This window comes from Panicum virgatum, chromosome 9K (assembly GCF_016808335.1).
Source record: "Panicum virgatum strain AP13 chromosome 9K, P.virgatum_v5, whole genome shotgun sequence".
Taxonomy (NCBI): Eukaryota; Viridiplantae; Streptophyta; class Magnoliopsida; order Poales; family Poaceae; genus Panicum; species Panicum virgatum.
Genome location: NC_053144.1, coordinates 38432682 through 38453741, shown reverse-complemented (window position 1 = coordinate 38453741; position 21060 = coordinate 38432682). Strand labels below are relative to the sequence as shown.

General features: G+C 42.8%; 1 protein-coding gene across 1 annotated transcript; it reads right to left on the bottom strand.

The window, feature by feature from the left end:
- Positions 1-255: 255 nt before the first annotated feature.
- Positions 256-9249, bottom strand: LOC120651322 (ubiquitin carboxyl-terminal hydrolase 9-like). Its single transcript, XM_039928795.1, has 13 exons — positions 8937-9249; positions 7353-7577; positions 6718-6862; positions 6210-6269; positions 6013-6108; positions 4835-5230; positions 4607-4747; positions 3526-3696; positions 2479-2736; positions 2246-2394; positions 1397-1951; positions 1007-1283; positions 256-900 (listed from the first exon to the last, which is right to left on the bottom strand). Exons 1-13 carry the CDS (start codon positions 9083-9085, stop codon positions 724-726), a joined length of 2799 nt encoding a protein of 932 aa, XP_039784729.1. The 5' UTR covers positions 9086-9249; the 3' UTR covers positions 256-723.
- Positions 9250-21060: the final 11811 nt, after the last annotated feature.

Here is a 21060-nt window from a genome sequence, read left to right as displayed (position 1 = left end):
CGGCTGGAGATGACCAGATTTTTTTCTTTTCTTTTTTCTTTTTTTTTTGATAGTGGACATGGTCAGCGGCAGGTGGGTAAATTTAAGGAAAAACTACCCCCAGTCGAAAAAGTAGAGGAAGAGGTGCTGTGAAATTTGTACTAAAAAGCTGCTTGCTTTTATTTGTAGAACCTAAGGTGGAAACTACCATTGCTTTTGACTTTTCTAAAAACAAAAGCAGGTTCCAAAGCCCAACAGCCCCTAATGGAGACAATAGGAATCAAAATTTGGCCGTAGCACAGTTGTAACAAAAAGAATATGAAGCATTTCTACATCCTGTTCTCTTCCCAGTTTGCAATCCCTAGGCTACATTACAGCAACAATAATAGTAGGCCCAAGAGCTACATCTGCGTATCAGCAAAAAAAAAAAAAAATCACATCAGCAAACATGTTGCCGTCAACGTATTCTCGATTTACCTGCCAAGATCAACTCCTCTAAAGGATTGGGTGACAGAAAAAAAAATCAGGAACCCTAATTGGTCATATCGCGGGGCTGCAGATCCATCCATGCTGCCATGCTAAATTGATCTCCCATCTCCGCTATACCCTCAAAATATCTTTCAACAGCTCGACTGAACCATACAGCAATACTCTGTACTGTTCAGACTTGCAAATTCGAGCAATATTCTGAGCTCTAAGTTTCTGTCCACAATATTGTACTGCCATTTGCTTTCATTTGTGGAGCTATGTCTCCAGTGAATCAACCATTTCAATGTCGACTGGACAACCATTTGCTACTGTACATGAACCTCCAACACGTCGGTAGAAAAGCACATATGCTGCAGATGTTCTGATCGCATCCTCATTAACAGAGGAGACATGACTATCATCAAAATGATACCAGTTATCCTCTTCTACTAGCTGTATGTGACAGGATAGACAACTTCAGGAAGCTAAACCAGCACACATACACAATAATGCAAACATATACAAATATAATATAGCAACAACAGGAACATGTAAATACCTTCGCGTATGCAGAGTAGTGTCCACCACCCAGACCACCATAATGATTGATCACTGCGTAGAGTTCATACATGGGCTGCTGATCACCTCTTGACATCTGCTTCACATACTTGCTCATATTGAGGTCATGGATTGGAAAGTTCACAAAAGTATCAAGCTTGTTCTTCATATAGCGGCTGTATGAGAACCTTTTCAAGTGAACTACCAATATCTCGGGCAGCCTCCACAAGTCCAATTTCTTGCTAGCTTGCCTGTGTTCCTTGCAGCCAGGGCAGTACCTTAAATAGGCACCACAGTATCAAAAACCATCAGATACAAACAAAAGGTTCATTTCAAATGAGGGCAGTTTGCAAAAGCATCTCAATTAACAAAGAAATGGAAAATTACTAACCACATATCATCAGGCCCCAGAGGTTCCTCCTTCAGAAAGGCATCCAAGCATGAAAATAAATTCACTGCTTCTTGCCGGGTCTTCTTTGACAAAAAACCAGGCTTGAAGACTTCAGGAAGTTCATCCATGTAATCAATATTGTACATCTCATGCTCTCTATCAGACCAATCCATCAAAACCCTTAAAACTATTCCTAAAACACGATTTGAATCCGTGTTTATAGCATTTCTCACACTACCTCTTTCATCAGTCATGGAAAGCTGAAAAGGTAAATGTTCATCAACTGCATTATCATCCCCAGTTGACGTAGAGATACCCTCCTCGCAGGTGGTGCCATTATCCATTAGTACAATACCATCCAGACTTGGCCCATTGCCATTCAACTTGACTGCAGACACATCAGGGCCATGTGCTTTTGCTCGCTCAAATGGAACAAGAACAGCAGAGACAGCCGCATAAATGTCAGATTTTCCAGTAGAGTCATTAGGAATACAAGTCACAAGGGGGCACCCAATGAGCTTCCGGTTGATATTAAACTGGGGTTCAGCAGCAAATCTGGGTGAATTATTAAAAGAATATAAACACATAAGAACAGAATTGGATACTATTAACAACGATCAAACATGGCATAAACATAAGTCTAATCATCTGGTGCATTCTGTGGTCTATGGACTCACCTGAATTGCTAGTCATCAATCACAAAAAGAAACCATAATAAAATAATCTAAAATAAATAAATCAATAGAACTTAAAGGAGAAACTAGCACCCTATATTGTCTTGAATCGCAAACCATGGGGGGATGCATTAACAATATGGAATCGCAAACCATGGGGGATGCATAAACTCACCTGTCTGCCCTACGGTGCAGGATCTCCAACCTCAAAAGTTTTTCATGACCAATTGGGAGCCTATATGCAACAAGTATATCTTCATCTTTTATATTGTGAAGTCCCTCAATTGGATTTGTAAGGTAGCGGTAGATTCGACGCTCGTACACCTAAAAAATAAAAGTATCATCTGCTCAGTTGCATGCATAAGATATAGGATTAACTGCACAAGAAAGGCAGATACATGTTTGTACCTCTGCAAGCAACAATGTCTCAGAACTCTTCAAGCAGCAAACATCAGCAAGGGCTTTGGTAAGATCTCGGCAATTTCCATTTTTCTGTACTGTCACAGTGAAAGGCATTGGAAGAGCATCTCCAGTACCATTGAATACAGTTACAGTAATCATTCGAGTAACAGTTGATGGCAATGGTAGTGACAAGTACATAAATGGGTCAAAGGTAACAGAGATTTTGTTACAAACTGGGCACACCAATGTAGACTTGTATTGACCCTGCAACATCAACAAACAGTTTAGACAGATTTAGCACAGAAACACAGAGCCTGGATTATCAACCAACATAATAAAGCAGATTATAAAATTGATAGTTTCAATTGCAAAAGGATTGACCAAAGAATATAGATCAATGAAGGCTTCTTTGGTCAAATTTGGACACTTAATAGCCATAATGCTTTCCTAAATAAAGGTTAGCAAAAATGCAGTTTAGAAATTAAAGAAAATACCAATATATCAATGGAAAATAGCCAAAACTAACAGACTCAGTACTCACTCTTGAACATTAAGTTTAAGATTAAGTAAATATATGTTTTTGCATTCCCTCAAGAAAAGACCAATATATGGAAAAATAATAAAACGAATCCAGATTAAGAAATATGCATCCTCCTCAATTTCCCAGTGCATATTTTTCCTGGAATCTTTTTGTTCAAAAGTGCCTCTTTTTTCTTTTCTATTTTTTACTTGATTATTTTCTCAACTTTTAAGTTTTTTCTGATGACCAAAGGGCTCATTAGGTTGACATTGATTGCAAACGAGAAAATGTGATCTAGCAAAACAATGACAAAAGGAGATTCTCAATTCTTAGGTGGAATAACAGATAATAGGCAGGGGTGTCAATGGGTGACCCTTAGGGGCACCTCCAACCCTCTTTAGTTCAAAATATTGTACTAGTTTTTCAAAATGATACAATATTTTGAACTAGAGGGTTGGAGGTGCACCTAAGGGTTATCCACTTGCACCCCTAATAATAGGTACATGTAGCAAAGAGGAAACAATTTAACTTACTTGAAACTTATCTACAATTATTGAGTCATTTCGAGCTTTATGGTTATTCCAGCATTCTTCAGCAAATTCATCATCTGGACGGCCATCAGCATCCTTTGCCTCAATATATGGTTTCTTTTTGACACGGTTGAGATCTTCATGCAATCCATCCAACAGAAATGCAAGTAGCTCCTGTAGGAAAGGTAGGGCAATACAGTGTCATGAGGTAACACATTTTAAAATTAAATAAAGTGTGATCACGAAGAAATAAAATTCACATTGACTGAAAAGTTATGCAAAGGCATTTGGACACAGTAACAACTAAACACGTGAAGGTAACATGATGAAAAAGAAGGATATATGAGTGCCAAAATATAATGCAAAGTCCAAAGTGTCATAAGCTATGACACTCCTATCATAATGCATAGTGCAAAGCATCATAATCTGAACGCCTGAAAAACAAGGGAAAATCATCGACCAAGCCCAACGTGTCAAAGTTGAATAACTAAGTGACCATCACAAAGTAGGGGTAAACGATTTATACCAGCAAGCAATGCCACTTACCTATACAGAATGAAAGAGAGAAATGTAGGAAGGCAAACAAAAAAAAGGAATTCAGGAGAATATATTGCAAAGACTTTGAGACATCTGGAAATTGGGTAGTCAATTTTGCATAAATGAGATAACCGAAAATGATAGAGCCATGGGGTTATTCAGAAAAGCACTCTGGTGTGACCTAGGGGTGGTAAAGGGTCTGAAAATTTAGCCTAGATAATCTAAGGGCCAGGCTCTTATTTTATAGAATTTTGAGCTAAAAATACATAAGGGTCGAGTTGGATCGTGAAGAGAGCACTAGGGCCATAATCCATTACCACCTGGGTGTCTGGCCAAATGGATTCAGTTCAAATGGAAATGGGGTGCACTTTCTAGAAGATATCTGACATCTGTAACACAGCAGTGTACTAGCTAGAAGAAATATGCATTGGAAAAAGGAGATCGTTTCCAATTTCAACTTAAATACACAAATCCCATACATGAACACAAAATAAATTTATATACATCCTCTGAGTTGAAATCAATTCCTACTTAAAATAAGACCAACCTGAGAATCATGCTGATTATAACCACTGAACTGCGGGGCAAAACGAGAAAGTTTTGATTTAAATGCACGTGGAGCAACAGATGTTCGACCAGATGACCAAAGTTTTGTAAGTAGCTCTCCAAATGCTACTGCAAGTTCACCCTGTGCATCACAAAATCCTCAAATATAAGCAAAACTTCATCATCAAAGTAAACTTTTTTTAGTTATGTTCAGGATAAGAATGAACACCTGGAGCCCTAGTGGATTTTCTGTGTTTATCTCACGAGTATAGTCCTCCAAAAAGTACTCTACCAAGGGAGGTGTGTGAACCAAGGATTGTATGGCACTATTCATGAAGCATGTATTGCCCAAGTTATGTAAACCACTCAATCCATGAGTATCATCCTTAGTTCCATTGCTGAAACTGTTGTAACCATCTGCTGAGTCCTTTAGTAAAGGACTGAAGCTATTATCTTGCGAAAAACTAGAACCAATTCCAGATGAAAAACCATTTGAAATGGTGGGCCCTCCAGCAATTGATAATGATGATGTGGAAGGTCCTAAAGGAATTAGTGCCAACTCATTATTTGTGGATCTTGAACTAAAACCTGAACTGCTCTCATCTACCTTCATCTCCAAGAGGATCTGCAAGCATAAGGCAAGAAGGAACAGTTAGAACTTAGCGATCACCATCAATATGGATATGGATAAAATAAAAGTTGAGTAAGACACTAGCATTAGTACCACAAAATAGACAAGCTGGTTTGCATCCAGCACATACTTTTTGGTGGGGCGAGAGATGCATCCAAAACAAGTTCATTCTGGGTACAGCACAACGAAACTTAATAGCTATCATATTACAGGTTCATGGACACACCACCCAAAAGCAGAATTATATTAAAGACTAAAAGAGTCAACTTTATCACCCAAAACATAACAATGAGATGGATTGTCCAAAGCAAATGCAAGTGTAACAAAAGAAGAAAAATTTAATAGTTTGTGCATACAGCTAGTTTAGTCCATGCCTAATGCTGCGATTTAATAGTTTGTACATACAGCTAGTTTAGTCCATGCTTAATTCTGCCACAACTACATTTTTTGTGCTGGCAAAGATGACAGCCACAAGTAAGGAAAAGTTAGGCACAAGTTTGGTTCATTGATGCATGGGCCCTAACAATGAGAAAGTTTGGTAAGCTATAGTTGCGGCAACCAACTAAATGCCTGCCACAAAATGTTTGGCAGGAATGAACCAAAAATATCGATTATAAATCAAGTTTCACCTATGACAGATGGCATGCAAAACAGACTGTAAGAGAAAAAGATGACGAGAAAGGAACATTGCTCCTTTCAAAAGTAACAGCAAAACAAGCAACAATGCAATGTCTTGGTGGAGATCTCAAAAGGAATATTGAAAGACTGCACCATACCTCGTGGTCCATGTTAATTTGAGCTTCTTCTAGTGTCTCATTGAGGTTAGTCAACTTCTTGCTCTTTGACTTTTGGTAATAGTCCCAGATGATAATCTGAAACATTGAAACAAAACAGGCAAAGACACTAACCATAAGCATGAGGTTACTGACCAATGGCACAATGGATCAAATTCAACAGATGATAATGCTTGTACCTCAGACTTCTCCACTGACATGAGTGAGCAAACTACTAAATAAAGCTCATGAATTTTGGCCTGAAAACATCAACAAACAGATGCTAAAAATAAATGAATTGAACAAACAAATTTGTCTAGCCTGGTAATAATTAAACTTGGGAATTCTAACAGAACTACTAAGATAACTTCATCTTTGTGTGCACTATTAGTCCAAGCAATTAACAATTTGCATATTTCCAATCTGATCATGAGAGTAACTGCAAAACACAGTGCTAGTCTGAACATTCCATGTGCGGTTTCAGACATTTCCATTCACCCACAGCCAACCAGTTCAACATCCCAAACTAGATTAAAGTGAATAAAAAGCTGATGATACCAAATACAGCAAATAAGGTATTTGGTGCTGTTTATGCAACTGTGTGGATAATAGGAGCTCTTCATTCACTTCACCTCGCATGCATAATAAACTGAAAATACATCAGAACAATTTCATTATTATTGGCGGATAATTTTGTGTTTAGTGTACCTTTCTACTTATTCTGATATTCTGTTCAGAATTGTCTCTTCCGTCAATTAGTTTTAGACAGAGAGGATAGACATCCACTATGTAATCCTTGTGAGTTGGGTTACCAAAAACTACTTTTCTGGAGATTTCTGGTCCACCTTTATACCTGCAAGTATTGATATGTTCAATGAGTAGAGGAACATATGATACCAAAGAAAAGACAACAAAATAAAGAAAACACAACAAAATAATCTATGCACAGAACCTAATTATTTCTCAAATGAGTGACTGCAATAGATGTAAGTCCATCCAAAAGTTGAATGCAATGTTAGATACCGCTCCTAAGTACAAACAGATGCACAAGAAAAGTAGAACACCGACAAAAGAAATTTGCATAACATACATCATGAGTAGGACACTATGATTCTAATAGAAGAAAGAATAAATCAAATACATTAGGGATCACAAGTATTCTTAAGAATAAAGCTGTAACCATGACAGATAAATGAATGAAACAGATAAAATCAAAGGAAAAATGTCTAGGAATTAAATCTTGCTAACAAAACATGCCAATTGGTGCACCAATTTTCCACTGCTGTGTACAGTTTAGGGAACTTGAGCGACCAAAAACAAGTAAATATAAATAGATTAAATACCATTGAAGTAGCCTCCGCCAAACTTGTTGTGGTACCAAAATGTAGTCCTCCCCGTCTATCAAGGTCCTTCGAAGCTCTGGCTCTTCACTACCACTGATTGTTTCTGCTGAAACAAGCTTTGAGTTATCAATCTGTCCGGGTCTATTCGTAGCCTGAGGAAGCTGATCAGTGCCATTCTCATCGCAACTGACAAAGCCCACATAACGTTGCCACTCCATCCACCAGCTGCCACATTTACATAAGATGTAATTCAGCAATTTTGAATAAAAATTGGATGACTTTTCAATGTTAGGACTTCAAAAAGAAATGACAACTCCAAAGTGCAATGAAGACAAGACATTTGCAGACAACACAACCATATCTTTTGCAAGAATTTTAAAGGAATGGTGAGTTCTTCACAATTTGATGACAACATTCTTAAAACTGTATTGAGACAAAAGAAATACTAAAGCCAGGGGCCAGTTTCAAAGACAATAACATTCCACATGTCTTAGACAGGGATGCAAATCTTGGTATCCTTAATACTTCAGTTTACAGGACCATCATGGTTTTCAGGAAACACCGTATCTCCAGGTCATCATTGTTAAGGGTATAATAGTCAAGGGTAGTTTAGTCTTTTCCTAATCTAGGGTTTGGGTGCTCTCAGGTACTATATTATCCCTTTGGGGCTATCCAATACACAGGCATACACTTCAGTCTCTTCCCCTCTCAATTCGTAACAATCATAACCAAGGTATCAGGTCAACTTAGATGGGGGGCATAAAACCTTGGATAGCAATCTGAGTGATCCACCTAGGCTTGCTCTTCATTAGCATACTCCTCCAGTATACAAGAGTAGTTCAAAATAGTTAACATTCAATCTATAGGTAGAGTTCCTTGCGTGCATGTAAATTCTGACTGCTTTAGTTTGAAATATTGCCAATGTTCCTGATTGAATCATTAGGAAGCAAAAAATCAAAACAATGTGTGGAAATTGAAGAGATGAATAGACAATGTACATCCACCTGAGAAAAAATGCCTAAACATCAGTGGGTGAGTCGATTAGACTACTTATGATCTCCATGTTCATAATTACAATCCATCCACCTAATGCTGTAACATTACAATAACACTAAATAAGTTCTATTCAAACTATTGGCATCCCTTCCAATATGATGGCAGGCCATCGTCTGGTACCAATCTAAGTTGCTTGTTGGATGATCCCGTGTCAAAACCATGCCCGGCCAGTTCCTCACCTTCCTGTTCCAGACACCTAGACAATTTTAGCCCAGATGACCAACCATCATCACCCAAACGGCCCGGATTTCCGACATGTTAGAACATATATCAAAATACTGCCGCCGGATTTGTCCATTTTACAACGCTGGCCCCAAATAGTTCTAGATTCAATTAACCACGAGCTCGCGCCTCCCACAAAACTGTACGCCTCGGATCCCCGCTTCCAGGCTAAGTCCCAATCGCTACCCTCCGCACGGCAGGGGCGCTCCAGCCCCCGGAACGACGCGAGATTCAGCACGGAAAAGTACGCGGGCAGCTTATTACAGGTTTAAAAAACAAGTAAGGAGGAAATCGGACGGCACCGACCTCTTCGAGACGAGGTAGCGGAGATCCCCGTCCTTGACATTCTCCTCGGCCTCCCTGGTGAGCGCGCGGACGAGCTCTCGCTCCTCCTCCGCCGTGCACGGGAGGCAGCTCGAGGCCTGGAGGAAGCCCTCCGCGCTTGGGATCGTCATCCCGCCGCCGATCCGACACCGCGCCCAGCCCGATCGAATCCGAGCAGCGCGGGCGAGGGGACGAATCGGGACCTAGGGTTTGGCCCGGCTTCGGCAGGTCGAGCGTTTTAATTCGGGAGGAGGACAAGGGAGGTGGGGGGAAGGAGTGGGGAAGGAAGAAACCAAGAAAAGAAAATAAATAAAGGGCAAAATGGAAGAAGAAATACGGTGATTTTATTTGGAGCTGTGAAAAGCGCGTGGGAAGAGGTAGGCGCTCAGGAGGAACCTGGAAAGCCCCGTCCGTCTCTTCGGCTCTCGTCGCTCGTGCGGGGAGGCTTGCACGTGCCACTGACAAGCGGGGACATTAGGTTACCAGTGTCCCACGTGGCGGCGTGGGACTGGCGAGGCCCCGGTGAGGGTTAGTGTCCTCCCCGCACGGCACCTGGACGCGCGCCGCGCGCGGAGCAGGCGGGTGCGGCGTGCGGGTGCGGGTGCGGCGCTATGGTGCGTACGGGCGAGGTGGCTCGGCTCTGATGCTCTGCCTCCTCTGGCGGGATGGGATCCGAACTCTGGACGGGCACGCACGTTAGGGTGCGGGTAGTTTGGCGTGTATTGCAGGTTAAGAATACCGCCAGAGACGTACAGCGTCAAGCGTGCAAAGGAGAGAAATACTCCCAACTGTGTTATTTTTTGGTACAATTGTGATCTGAACCTGTGGTGGTAAGAATTTTTTTTTAATTTTTAATATTTTTTTAAAAAATATTTTAAGTTTAACCAGTATAGATTTAATTTGTTTGCTATAGCCCATTTGCTATAGGGGCTTGCTGTAACAAACCAAAAATTTTAAACATGATTAAAACTTAATCAATATCATCATGAGCATCATTAGTGCATAATAAAGCATCATGTGCATATATTTGCATAAGTTTGATTAAATTTTTGTGCCTTGTTTGAATGTGTGCTTGTTAAGAAAGTTCAATTTTTGTTATGCAACTATGCCTCCAAAAATTTTATTCAAATAATAGGTTTCAAATGTCAATTTAAAAATATTTTTGCAGGATTTTATAACCTTTGAGCCTAGCTACGAAATTCTTGGAATTTTCAAAAACAGTCTTCTTGTTCTTTTTTCTGCAGCCAAACTACAAAATCATTTCGAGTGATTCTTGTTGGAAAATGATCTTAGTGATTTTATCTTGCTCCAGTAAAAATTTGGTGATTTTTAGATCTCGGGAAGACCTTGATTTTGATTTTCAAAGTTAAACCGTTGTTTAAACCTTTCCTTTCGTCCAGACCTTCCTGAAAGCCCTTTCTCCTTTCTCCCGCTTCTCTCTCCCACGCAGGTTGGGCGCCCAGAGCTTTGGCGCCCCGTTGCCGCACCTCACCGGCCGGCGAAGCCCAGGGCACGCGAAATCCCACCCATGTCCTCGCTCCGCTCCTCCTTTTAAACCCTGTCGGCCCCTCTCCCCAAACCCTAGCCGCCCCTTTCCTCCATTCTAGACGCCACGAGCTTTTTCCTCAATCCCGGCCGCCATCAAATTCCCCTCCTATGGTGAGTTTCCCTTCGATTCCTTGCATCCCCAGCCTCCCCTCGACCTCCTCGACCCATTCTGATGATAATCCCGGCGTTTCCCCCATCCTGCAGGCCCTCCCGGCGGAGCTCCGATTCTTCTCCGTCGCCGATGTCGCTGTAGCCCCGCCAGCCTGCTTCGCCCGCCTCCTCGACGCTGGGGTGAGCCTTGCCGCCCCCGGGCACGCCGTGTGCGCGTGCCCCTGCCCCGCTCCGACCTCGCCTGGTCGCGCCACCGTTCGCCGCGCCATAGCCGCCGCGTCGCGCGCGCAAGGCCGAGCCATGGGCGCGCCCTCGCCCCACGTCAAGGCCGCCACCCTGCTTTGACTAGCCTGGGTCCGCCTGGCCCCTGGGGCCCGCCTGTCGGCGCCTTGAGCTGTGGATTCGTGTGGATCTAGCCTTTTGCTAGGATTTTGTGATGTTTTATATGTCTGCAAATTTGCAAAATATGTGTAAATTCGTGGGTAGCTCCGAAAAATGTGAAACTTATTTTGTTGAGTTCGTATTACTAAGATCTACTTTGGAAAAATATTGTTTTGCATGTTACCTTGCTGTAGATTTAGTTATGATTTAATGTTGCACATGTGAGTTTAATACTTAGTATTTTGTGTACTGCTCTAAAAATGCTAAAATAAATTTTTTTTAGATTCCTTGTGAAATACTCTTTCCATTAGTACAACAAGTTTTAATGTTTTCCTGCAGTTTATTAAAGTTTTAGTGTGATTTTTTATGCTCTGTCTGAAAATAGTTTAGTGTAGAACTTTTTGCTGGAAAGTGATAAAATGATGAAACCAGTTTTGTTAGCTTTGTATTCATGCCTAGTATCTGTGATAATGTTTTTATATTTTTCTCAGTTATGTTTGCATGTCCTTTTTTATTTATCTTGTTTAGGGTGACTGAAAATTAATATATTTATGGTTAATTCCAAAAAAAATAATTTTGCTACAAATCCATGTTTCATGGGTTTCTTGTAATGTTCTCTGCATGCTCAATTTAATTTATTATTTATGCTTACTGTTTAAGTGATGTTTCTTAATTTTTATCTTGACTTTGGGATCGTGATACATTAGTGTTGTTTGTTATAATCGCATATGTTACGTTCATGTGCCTTTGCATAGTGTTTCATTCATGTTTCATACATGGCATGTCATTTTCATATCACCGCATCATACTAATGCATACACATCACTTCATGCATTATAGTGACCGAGCCGCCGGAGAGCGAATCCGTTGAGCCCACCGAGGTCGTTGAGCCAAGCTCGATGTCGAGTTTGTGTTTGAGCCGGAAGAAAACCAAGGCAAGCAGCTAAGCATGAGCCCTTGCACCTATTTAAATTGATGCAATTTAGTTATTTCATTTTGGTATTATTGGGTTATATATAGTATGTTATCTATTGCATTCTTGTACCTACTTTTATGCATTGCCCTTCTTTGATTTGTTTACCCTTATCCTTGTCAGTTGTTAGTTAATTAATTACTTGATTAGATGCTTAACCATGCTTAGATTTGATCTATAACATGATAGGAAACTCTTGTATTAGGATCACACTACACCCATTTGGTTATCCTTGATCGCACACTTTGGTTTAGGATATGTTGGAAAGGTTGGTTATGTTGGAAAGTTGGTTTCGTGATTTGGGCGGAATGTTGGAGCCTAGAGAAAGGAGTCTCGGAGGCATAGTCCACTCGAATTGATTAAGAACCATCCGTAGATGATGTCGGTTTTGAGCAACTTATCGTGCTACCACATATCCGAAATAATGGAAAGGATGAGCCAAATACCTTCTAGACTTGGTCTTTGATGCACGGTCCTAGATGAATGGCCTAGGGTGCTATGTAGAGAGGCTTAGGGATGTCCCCGGTGGACCTAAGTGACTCTTCGTAAGTGACTCTCCGTGTAAGCTAGACGTGATGTTCAAGAGTTGAGCCTTGTTGGGAACGGTTGATGCGAGTACCCTTTTATCCAACTTGGCCTATGGAGTGAGCCGCATGGTCCTTACGTCATGTGGGTAAAGTAGTACACCCTTGCAAGGTTTAAATCAATTTGAATTGTCGCGCTCTCGGTTATGAGCAAGCTCTCTATCCCATGAACTCTTCGTAGAAAGTTTCGGTTATGGTGGATATGGTTCATGTTACTTTTATGGTCAATTATTTGGTTTACTCATGATCAATTTAAAATTTGAGTTGTGGGTTGGGCAAAAATAATTAATTTGCTAGAGAGCTAGATGTTGGTTTAGACTTTTAGAGAGCTAACGCTTATGCAATAATTACTTAACCTTAAAGCTTCTTTGAGCCTTTTGCATGATCCTTGATTATTTAATTTGTGTAAGACTTGCGAGTACCTTTTGTACTCATCTTGCTTTTTAAACTAAGTTGCAGGTGAGCCGGAAGTTGTGTTCGGTTGTTGTGGTCGCAATGGTGCCCTTGAGCAAGACGTCATTGATTGTTACGCTTTTATCAATTTATTCGTTGCGTAGTATACCTTTGGTGAGAGCATATTGAAACACTAACTTTTAGTTTCATTTACTCTTTAAGTCATTCGTGAGCCCAAGGCTTGTAATTTGAACCCTCCTATGTTGAACTTGTAATAATTAATTATTGTACTTCTTTATGTTTAAAATTGCTCTTTATGGTTCTTTGGTGATGTATCTTTTGTAAAAGGTATTGTGCTTGATCTTGGCCATGTTATGGAGCACATACCGGGACTACCGGATTTGCTTTCGTTTTAGGTGATTTGTATTGTTCAAGTCCCTCTAGACGTGGGTTAGCACGTGGCGTGTCAAGAGACGGACACGTGCTAACTCTCATCTTAATGGATTGACCGATAATTTCACCTAAACCGAGTGCAAATTGGGCGGGTCTCACACTTGCAGGCGCAAAAGATTTTTAGCGCAATACGTAAAATTTAGGCTAATTGAGGTTTTGAGGAAAATTGAGATTCAGAAACATTAACATTTTACATAATAGTGTCATAACAAGCATCCAATTTTTTAGATAATATTGCCAAATAAGCATCAAATTTCGCCACATAGAAGAATAGCTAAAAACAATGGTGTTTTGTGATCACATATCACTGATTCACTGTGGCCACTTTATGTAATACAAATAAAACAATCTTTACGGCCATTATTTCGATAATCAGGCATATCTGAGATGAGATAGCTGAATTATAAAAAAGAACATTTCAGCATAAGTGCCTATGATGATGAATTAAAGAAAAAATAAAAATGTCGATGATTTGCATAGTACTGTTTATGGCACTTTGGATGGCATCATACCATCATCATCAGTTTTAAGCACTTCCTCACTTTTCTACCCTATTAAACCACAACACTCAACTATATGATGTCCTTCGGCTCCAATCTCTCTTTTTGCTGAGCATAGAATTTGCCAAATCTATAGCTTACAATCCGAACAAGTCTGTCACTTGTTCTTGATAAGATATCACCATATAGTATTCAAAAGAAAAGAAAAATTAAATGAGCAGGATTCATAGATATTAGCACTTACAACAATATTCACTTAGCTGCACCACCATTTAAATCCTACGGCTCTTTCATGCAAGTTTCTTGTCGCTGATACAGTCTAGCTAGCCAGATAGGTAGATGAAAAAGATAGGTAGATGAAAAATTTAGGAATCAGATCAATACCATGCCAAACAGATTTAGAAAACTAACAATGGCTAATTCAATATTTTCTAATTGGATCAATTCCCATTTTTTTGATGACTCAAAACATTCAGTGTAGAGGTTAGAAATAATTAAACCCTAACAATAGTTAACTAAATATTTTTAAAATTTGAACCATTCCCATCCTGTCAATGGACAAACTTTTCGTTGTAGTACTGGAATGGTTAGAAATAGTTACACCAACAGGTAGCATTTGTTGCTAAGCACGTGCAAACACCATTTCTGCACTTAGGCCTTGTTTAGTTCGCGAATTTTTTTTAGTTTTGATACTGTAGCACTTCCGTTGTTATTTGGTAATTAATATCCAATTATGGACTAATTAGGCTTAAAAGATTCGTTATTTTTTTAACTGCATTTAATGCTCCATGCATATATCCGAAGATTCGATGTGATGGGTACTGTAGGAAAATTTTTGGGAACCAAACAGGGCCTTACTAGCATTAATTATTTTATCAGTGTTTAGTCGCCAAGCTCACTGAGGGATACCCTTGGTATGGTAAGTTTCAAGTTTGGGATCGCTGAGATCTGAAACACGATGGTGCAAGGAATACGAAACGTTAGACAGTTTTGGGCCACCGAGAGCATAATACTCTACGTCTTGTATGTTGGTTTGTATTGCCTTAGAGGTTGATGTATGAGGTTGTGCTGTGGAGGGGGTCCCTGCCCGCCCTTATATAGTCTTTGGGGGATAGGGTTACATGAAAATTCTAGCTAGATACGAGCTTAGAAGTCCTACTCGAGCACGGTCGAGTAGTTTCCTTCTGCTTTAACTAGTCCTACTCCTGATCGAGTAGTTATAAGAGGATAAGGTATGGTCCACGTGCTACCTCTTATTTTAGAACATTCTACACTTGTGAGCAATATCGTTGCCCTGGGTCTGACACATTACCTTTCTTATCACATGTTGGCATGTCCATGTTGTGATCTAATAACATTGCTCAAAAAATTCAGTTAGACCGCCAGATGGCTCTTTCAGCTCAGCATTGTCCACATCCTGCATCAATCAGTGACGATCTGATGTGCAAAGAATAGTAAAGCAAGAGGAACAACTGAGACACAACAGATGACTTGTTATAACCATAGTTTATAGCCAATGCCATCAATAGATTAGAAACATAAGGACAATCTATAATTTTGATCACGCATACATTGACTGAAATTGAAGCATTTATAAATTAAATGATTTTGTGATAAAATACATGTATCACAAGTCTACCAACAACAGACCGTACGTAGGTTTATTGGAAGAAGGAAAAGAATGAATGAGACACACATAATTAGTGGTAGACAACAAGGATCAAGCACTCCACGCATCTGGGAATGGAAGCTCTTCTTTATCAGCCATCATCATGATTTTGTTCCATTGTCTTGATGAATGCAGAGATTTTTCTCATGCTAATTTTTCACGTTTATGATAAATTCATCATACAAACCAAAGGTGCAATATTATAACCAAGAACCTGATCTCACATTTTATATTTATGATTCATGCATGCTTCCCATCAAGTCTATTGGAATTCTGAACCCATAAGGATCCATCTAAGAGATTCATGGATGACACTTATGTTTGAGTTCTTGGGTCAAAGAGATAGATCGGATCATAGATGTCATGACCGAAAGCTTTAATCATGATTAAAATTAATCCAAATCATCATGAGCATCATTAGCATTTAATGGAGCATCATGTCATAAGCATTTGTATGCACTTTTTATTTTTGGAAGTATTGCTTTAATTGTCACTTTGTGAAGGAAGTCCAAAATTGATGTTGCGACTATGCTGAGTGAAATGCTTATAAAATACTAGGTTTCAAATTAAGATTTTAGAGTATTTTTGCAAGATTTTCGGAGTTTCATTGCTAGGGTTAAAAATTAGTGCCAAATTCAATTTGTGTTGTTTTCAAATTCAAACTGCAACCAAATCAAAACTGTTTCTCGTGATCTTCAACTTGTAGTGTGTTCTTCCGAACATAAGTTTTCCAAAATATATTTATATGAAATTTTTGGAGCTTGGGAAGATCTCTCTTTTGAACTTTGAAGTTCAAACGATTTGTTACCATTTTCCCTCGCCCGGATCCACATCTCAACCCCTGCCCCGTCTTGTCGGTGCCTCCTCGCACGCTCGTTGGCCTGTTGGGGGAGCAGCGCCACATGCCGGCAGCCGCTGGCTCAGCCAGCATGGCCACAAGCAAGCGAAGCGCCGCACCGGCCGCTTGCCTCCCCTTCTCTTTATAAGCCGTTCGGCCTCCCCAAACCCTAACTCCCTCCTATTCCTCCATTACCACCGCCACCTCGAGCTTCTTCCTCACTTTCGGACGCCGATTCACCACCTACGATATAGTAGGTATCCTCTCGATTCCATGCACAACCACCTCCTCCTCTCCTCCTCCTCCGATTTGGGCCCTCACCGGCCGCTTCTTCCTCCTGCAGGCCCCTCCCGGTGGAGCTCCACTGCTCGCCACCGTTCCTCACATGGGGCACCGCCACCGTGTTGTCGCGCCACCTCGTCATTGGGGTGAGCTTCGCCACCCTCGGGGACGCGCCGTGCACGCTTCTGCTTCCCTCCCCGCACGCCACCCCGCCATTCGTTGCCTGTCGCTGTGTTTGCGCCGCGCCATAGCCCTCACTCTCGTCCTTGACCCGGCTAGGCTGGGTTGACCACCCTGGGCCCACCTATCAGTGCCCGTAGTCTGGGTCGGGTGGATTTAGCAGCTTTGAACGTTTTGTGTGATGTTTTGTAAATTTGAAGTCTTGTAGAATTCATAGAAAATTATGTGGATCTGCTAAAAATGTGAAACTTATTTTGTTAGACTCCTCTAGTTTAGCTCGTTTATAACTAGGTGAATGCTCGTGCTTGCTACAGGAAAAATATTTTTCTCAAATGTACACATCAACGACCAAGATAACTATATGCGCTCAAACATAATTTACACGCAATAAATATATTATTGGTCAAAGATGAAATAGGAGTGCTCAAAATAATGTTATCGGGAGTGTCGTTGAAACATCTATCACGATTGTTGGTCAAATTAAGACCCGGGTTTCCGTGGCGATAGAATCAAGGGAAAATGTTGTTGGCTTAGAAATCTTCCATTCTACGTCTATATTCTCTTGTCTATATTCTGGGTTGGCCGACGTCCATGCAGGCGTTCGCTTCTGCTGCTTCTCATATTTCTCCGATTCATCGGTCTTCTATGTTTTCTTCGCATGATATGCTTCGCGACGGCGCTGGTTAATTAGCACCCATTGTTCAGTTGTTAATTATGCCCTTCGAGCTCTGTTCCTCTCCCGCCTACGCTCTGATGGATCAGCTGGTTTTGTACTACTTCATAGAAAGATGTCCGGTACACACACACATATTACAACCATATGTAAGACAATATATGTAAAACTATAATTAAAGACACTTATAAATTCACATGAAAATTTGAAAACCAAAGAGGTTACAACCTGAAGTATGTTTGGTGATTTGGTAGTCCATATAAATCAGCAATCGACCAAACTGCTTACAAGCAAAACAAAATTTGATCAGATGCGAGGGTAAACATGGTGATCGAGCATGCATGTACCTTGCCCAACATAGGTGTCATTCCGGTGGAGCCAATCACAATTTTCATCATCCTCAATACCGATTGGGCCTGCTGAGTAGCGTACAGAAGCAAATTATAATCCATTTTTTTTGTAAACATCCACATCATCAAAGTTTAAGGTACACACCGGGTAAGTCGGATTGTCTGTTGCACAGACTCAACAATATCAACACATACGTTTTCGTTCTCTCTATTCATCTCCTTTTTCCTCTTATAAGCTTCACGCCGTCTCTTGTTTAGCTCATTTTCTGATCTTCGGATAACAAAGCAGAAGGCACACGCTCCCTTTGCCTCTTAAGCTCCTTTGAATCGACATCTACAATCATTTGAATATTTTTTTTCTTTTTCTCTCGAATACGCACGCAGCGTATCATTGTATTAAGTCGAAAAAGAAATTGGTACAGTGTTCAGTTACAACCCAAATGGAACAGACCCCATATGGACACAAACCGGCAAGCTAGCTGAACACAACCCGAAAGATAAACTCCCACATGAACTACTCACATCTCGCACAACCTAAACGACCAGCTTTAAGCGTGGCCCTCAGTCAATGCTCCATCCCACGGAGGGAGAGCTCTTGCTCTTATTCTTCAACATCGGAAACAAGTCCTGCAATGCGTCCATGTGGTGCGGCGGAGGTTCGCGAAAGAAATTCTCCACCGCTTGCTCCGCCGAAGCAGCCAAGGGCAAAGGCGCGCCAACCTCACCGAGTCGGCGCATCAGGAGCACCGCCCCTCGCTTAGCCGGCTTGACAGCCGAGAGAGGGTCCAAGGCTTGGCGATGGCTTCGCCTGGGCCAGATGCCTCAGATGAAGGCAGCTGAGGAGGCGCGTCGATGAGGACAGGGTCAACTCGACAGCGACGAGACGGCTTGTCCACAAGAGGCGGCGGAATATTCTTCGTAACATTGCCTGTGAAGTCCTCCAAGGCCGCGGAAATTGCCGTCCTCCGATGCTCCGACCATGTTGGTTGCCTCCTCAGAAGCCGTCACCACAATCTCGGCCGATGGTGGCACCCCCACAAGCGGCACCACCACAGCCGGCACCTCGGCCGATGGTCGCACCTCCACAGGCGGCACCTCCACAGGCGCCATGAGTGTGGCAACCCCAGAGTGCCCCAGCAGACCACCGAAGAGCGATGGCCGCTCCTGGGAAACACTCGCCGCCGATGCCCGATCACGAAGCTCCTGAGATCGGAAGGTGGCCACGAATAGCTTGGGGAAGGCAGGCCTGAGGGTGAAGTCGTCCTCCTCGACGCGAAACACAGCCATGATCGCTGACTTGGCCGCAGCCAAAGCAACTACGGCTAAGACACATGGTAGAAAGCGTGAGGTCGAGGCCACTGCCAGCAGTAGTAGTCATCTGCAACGGCCTATCGTCTGAAACCGGAGGGCGATCACGATCATGCCCAAATCCAACAGGAGCAACACGACTGTCCAGCCGAGGCTGGCCTGACTGAAGTGACGGGCGATGAGGCCGCAAGCAATCCTTGGCACGGTGCGAAGGTTGTGGCAGTGCAGGCACCGCGATGGCTGACGACACGAAGCACCCGATGCTTGAAGGAAAGGCAGTTCAAACATCGTCCATCGAGCACCTTGGGGGAGCATCGCCGCGGCGGCACATCCGGCCGAGGAGGTCGTTCTCGATGGCCCCGAGGATGCGCACGCCGTCTCTCAACTCGTTGCCAGCCATCAAGGTCGACAAGAGGAGGGCGATGCACAGCCTACCCCCAGGCGTGGCATGGGAAGCCCAACCAGCCTTGTGGGCGTGGTCATGCCGCAGGGGACCGACGACTAGCTCCGTTGTTCCGCGCCGGCTGCTGCTGCACCGGGAACGCTTGTCCGTCCAGGGTGGTGAAGAGGGTAGCCGGTGGCCCCACCGACGAGGACACTTGTGACACTTCAGGTATCAGTACATTTAAATACAATCAATGTACCTTAGTTAAACTAAAAAGAAAAATTTAGGAAATTAATTCAAAGAGAAAGGGTCAAATAAAAGACAAATCATACAAAAGAAATTAAAGGAGAAAGAAAAAAGAGTGAAAAGCTACTCAAAATTTAATTAAAAAATGTGCACAAAATTTTAGTTGGCTCATGAGAGGTGTTTCAATTGACATGTGCTCAATTGAACTTCAGCCAAAATCAAGTCAAAAACTGAATAAAACCAAAGTCTTTTTGTGCAAATTTGCAAATGTACAAATAGTTCAAAATGTGAGTTTCAAATGAAAATTTGCATAACACGAAAGTTGTAGATCTTGAAAAGATATGCAAAAGTGGTATTCAACACTTTTTCATTTGAGCCTTCTAAATAGGAGATATTTTTAGATTACCGAGAGGTCCCTGGAATTTTCAAAAATCGCAAAAGAGCCCCTATCTCCATCTCTCTCTCTCCCGGCTGGCTCTGTTTCGCCCGCCGCCCGCCGTATGCTGCCGGTGGACTTCGTCCACCGCGCGCCCGCGGCCAAATGGACCCGGGAAGTCCCCCAGCGCCACCTGGCCCGCCCCTTGGCGCCCTCCCACGCTCACACGCGTCCCAGGACACTCCCGAGCCGCCAAGCCACCCGGCCATGCGCCGCGCCGACTGGCCGCTCCGCCAGCCCACCGTCGAGCCGTCCAGGGCCAAATCCACCGCCCCTAGGGGTTACTCACCTCACCCAGGAGCTTCTTGGCCTATAAAGACCCCCAGAACTCCACCGTCGCGCGCCTTCTCCTCCTTCCTCCTCCCGCCGCCCCGCCATGGCCGCTGAGATCCAGCTCGCGCGGACCGGCTAACCCAGCCCTGCATTGCCCCCTCCAACCACCGCAGCAGCTACTCCACCTTCCATTTGAGCTCCACGCGCGCGGAATCGAACCAAATCCTCCTCCCGACGCCGTTTCCCTTTTGCGCCGCCGCCGGCGAGCTCGGGCTCACCGCGGACCGGCCAGCTCCGAGGGAGACCGAGCACGACAGCTACCCCAGGTGCCTCCTCAAGCTCACGCGGTGCTCGTGCGCGCCCTGTTCCCCTACCCCGAGCCCTCCTTCACCTCCAGCGCCGGCGGACCGAACAACCGCCCCGCCATTGACGCCGACGAACTCGAATCCGTGCACCAAACCCTCGAACGCCGACCATGGTAGGTGTTCCTCGATCCCTACTCTCCCACGCGCCTCCCCGTGGC

What these genes read in the sequence shown, in the direction of transcription:
- LOC120651322 (XM_039928795.1), bottom strand. Translation starts at nt 9,085, where the DNA reads ATGACGATCCCAAGCGCGGAGGGCTTCCTCCAGGCCTCGAGCTGCCTC. An exon ending in CGCTACCTCGTCTCGAAGAG is followed by an intron (nt 7,578 to 8,936) that starts GTCGGTGCCGTC and finishes TAAATGTGGCAG; the next exon opens with CTGGTGGATGGAGTGGCAAC. An exon ending in ATATCAGAATAAGTAGAAAG is followed by an intron (nt 6,270 to 6,717) that starts GTACACTAAACA and finishes TGATGTTTTCAG; the next exon opens with GCCAAAATTCATGAGCTTTA.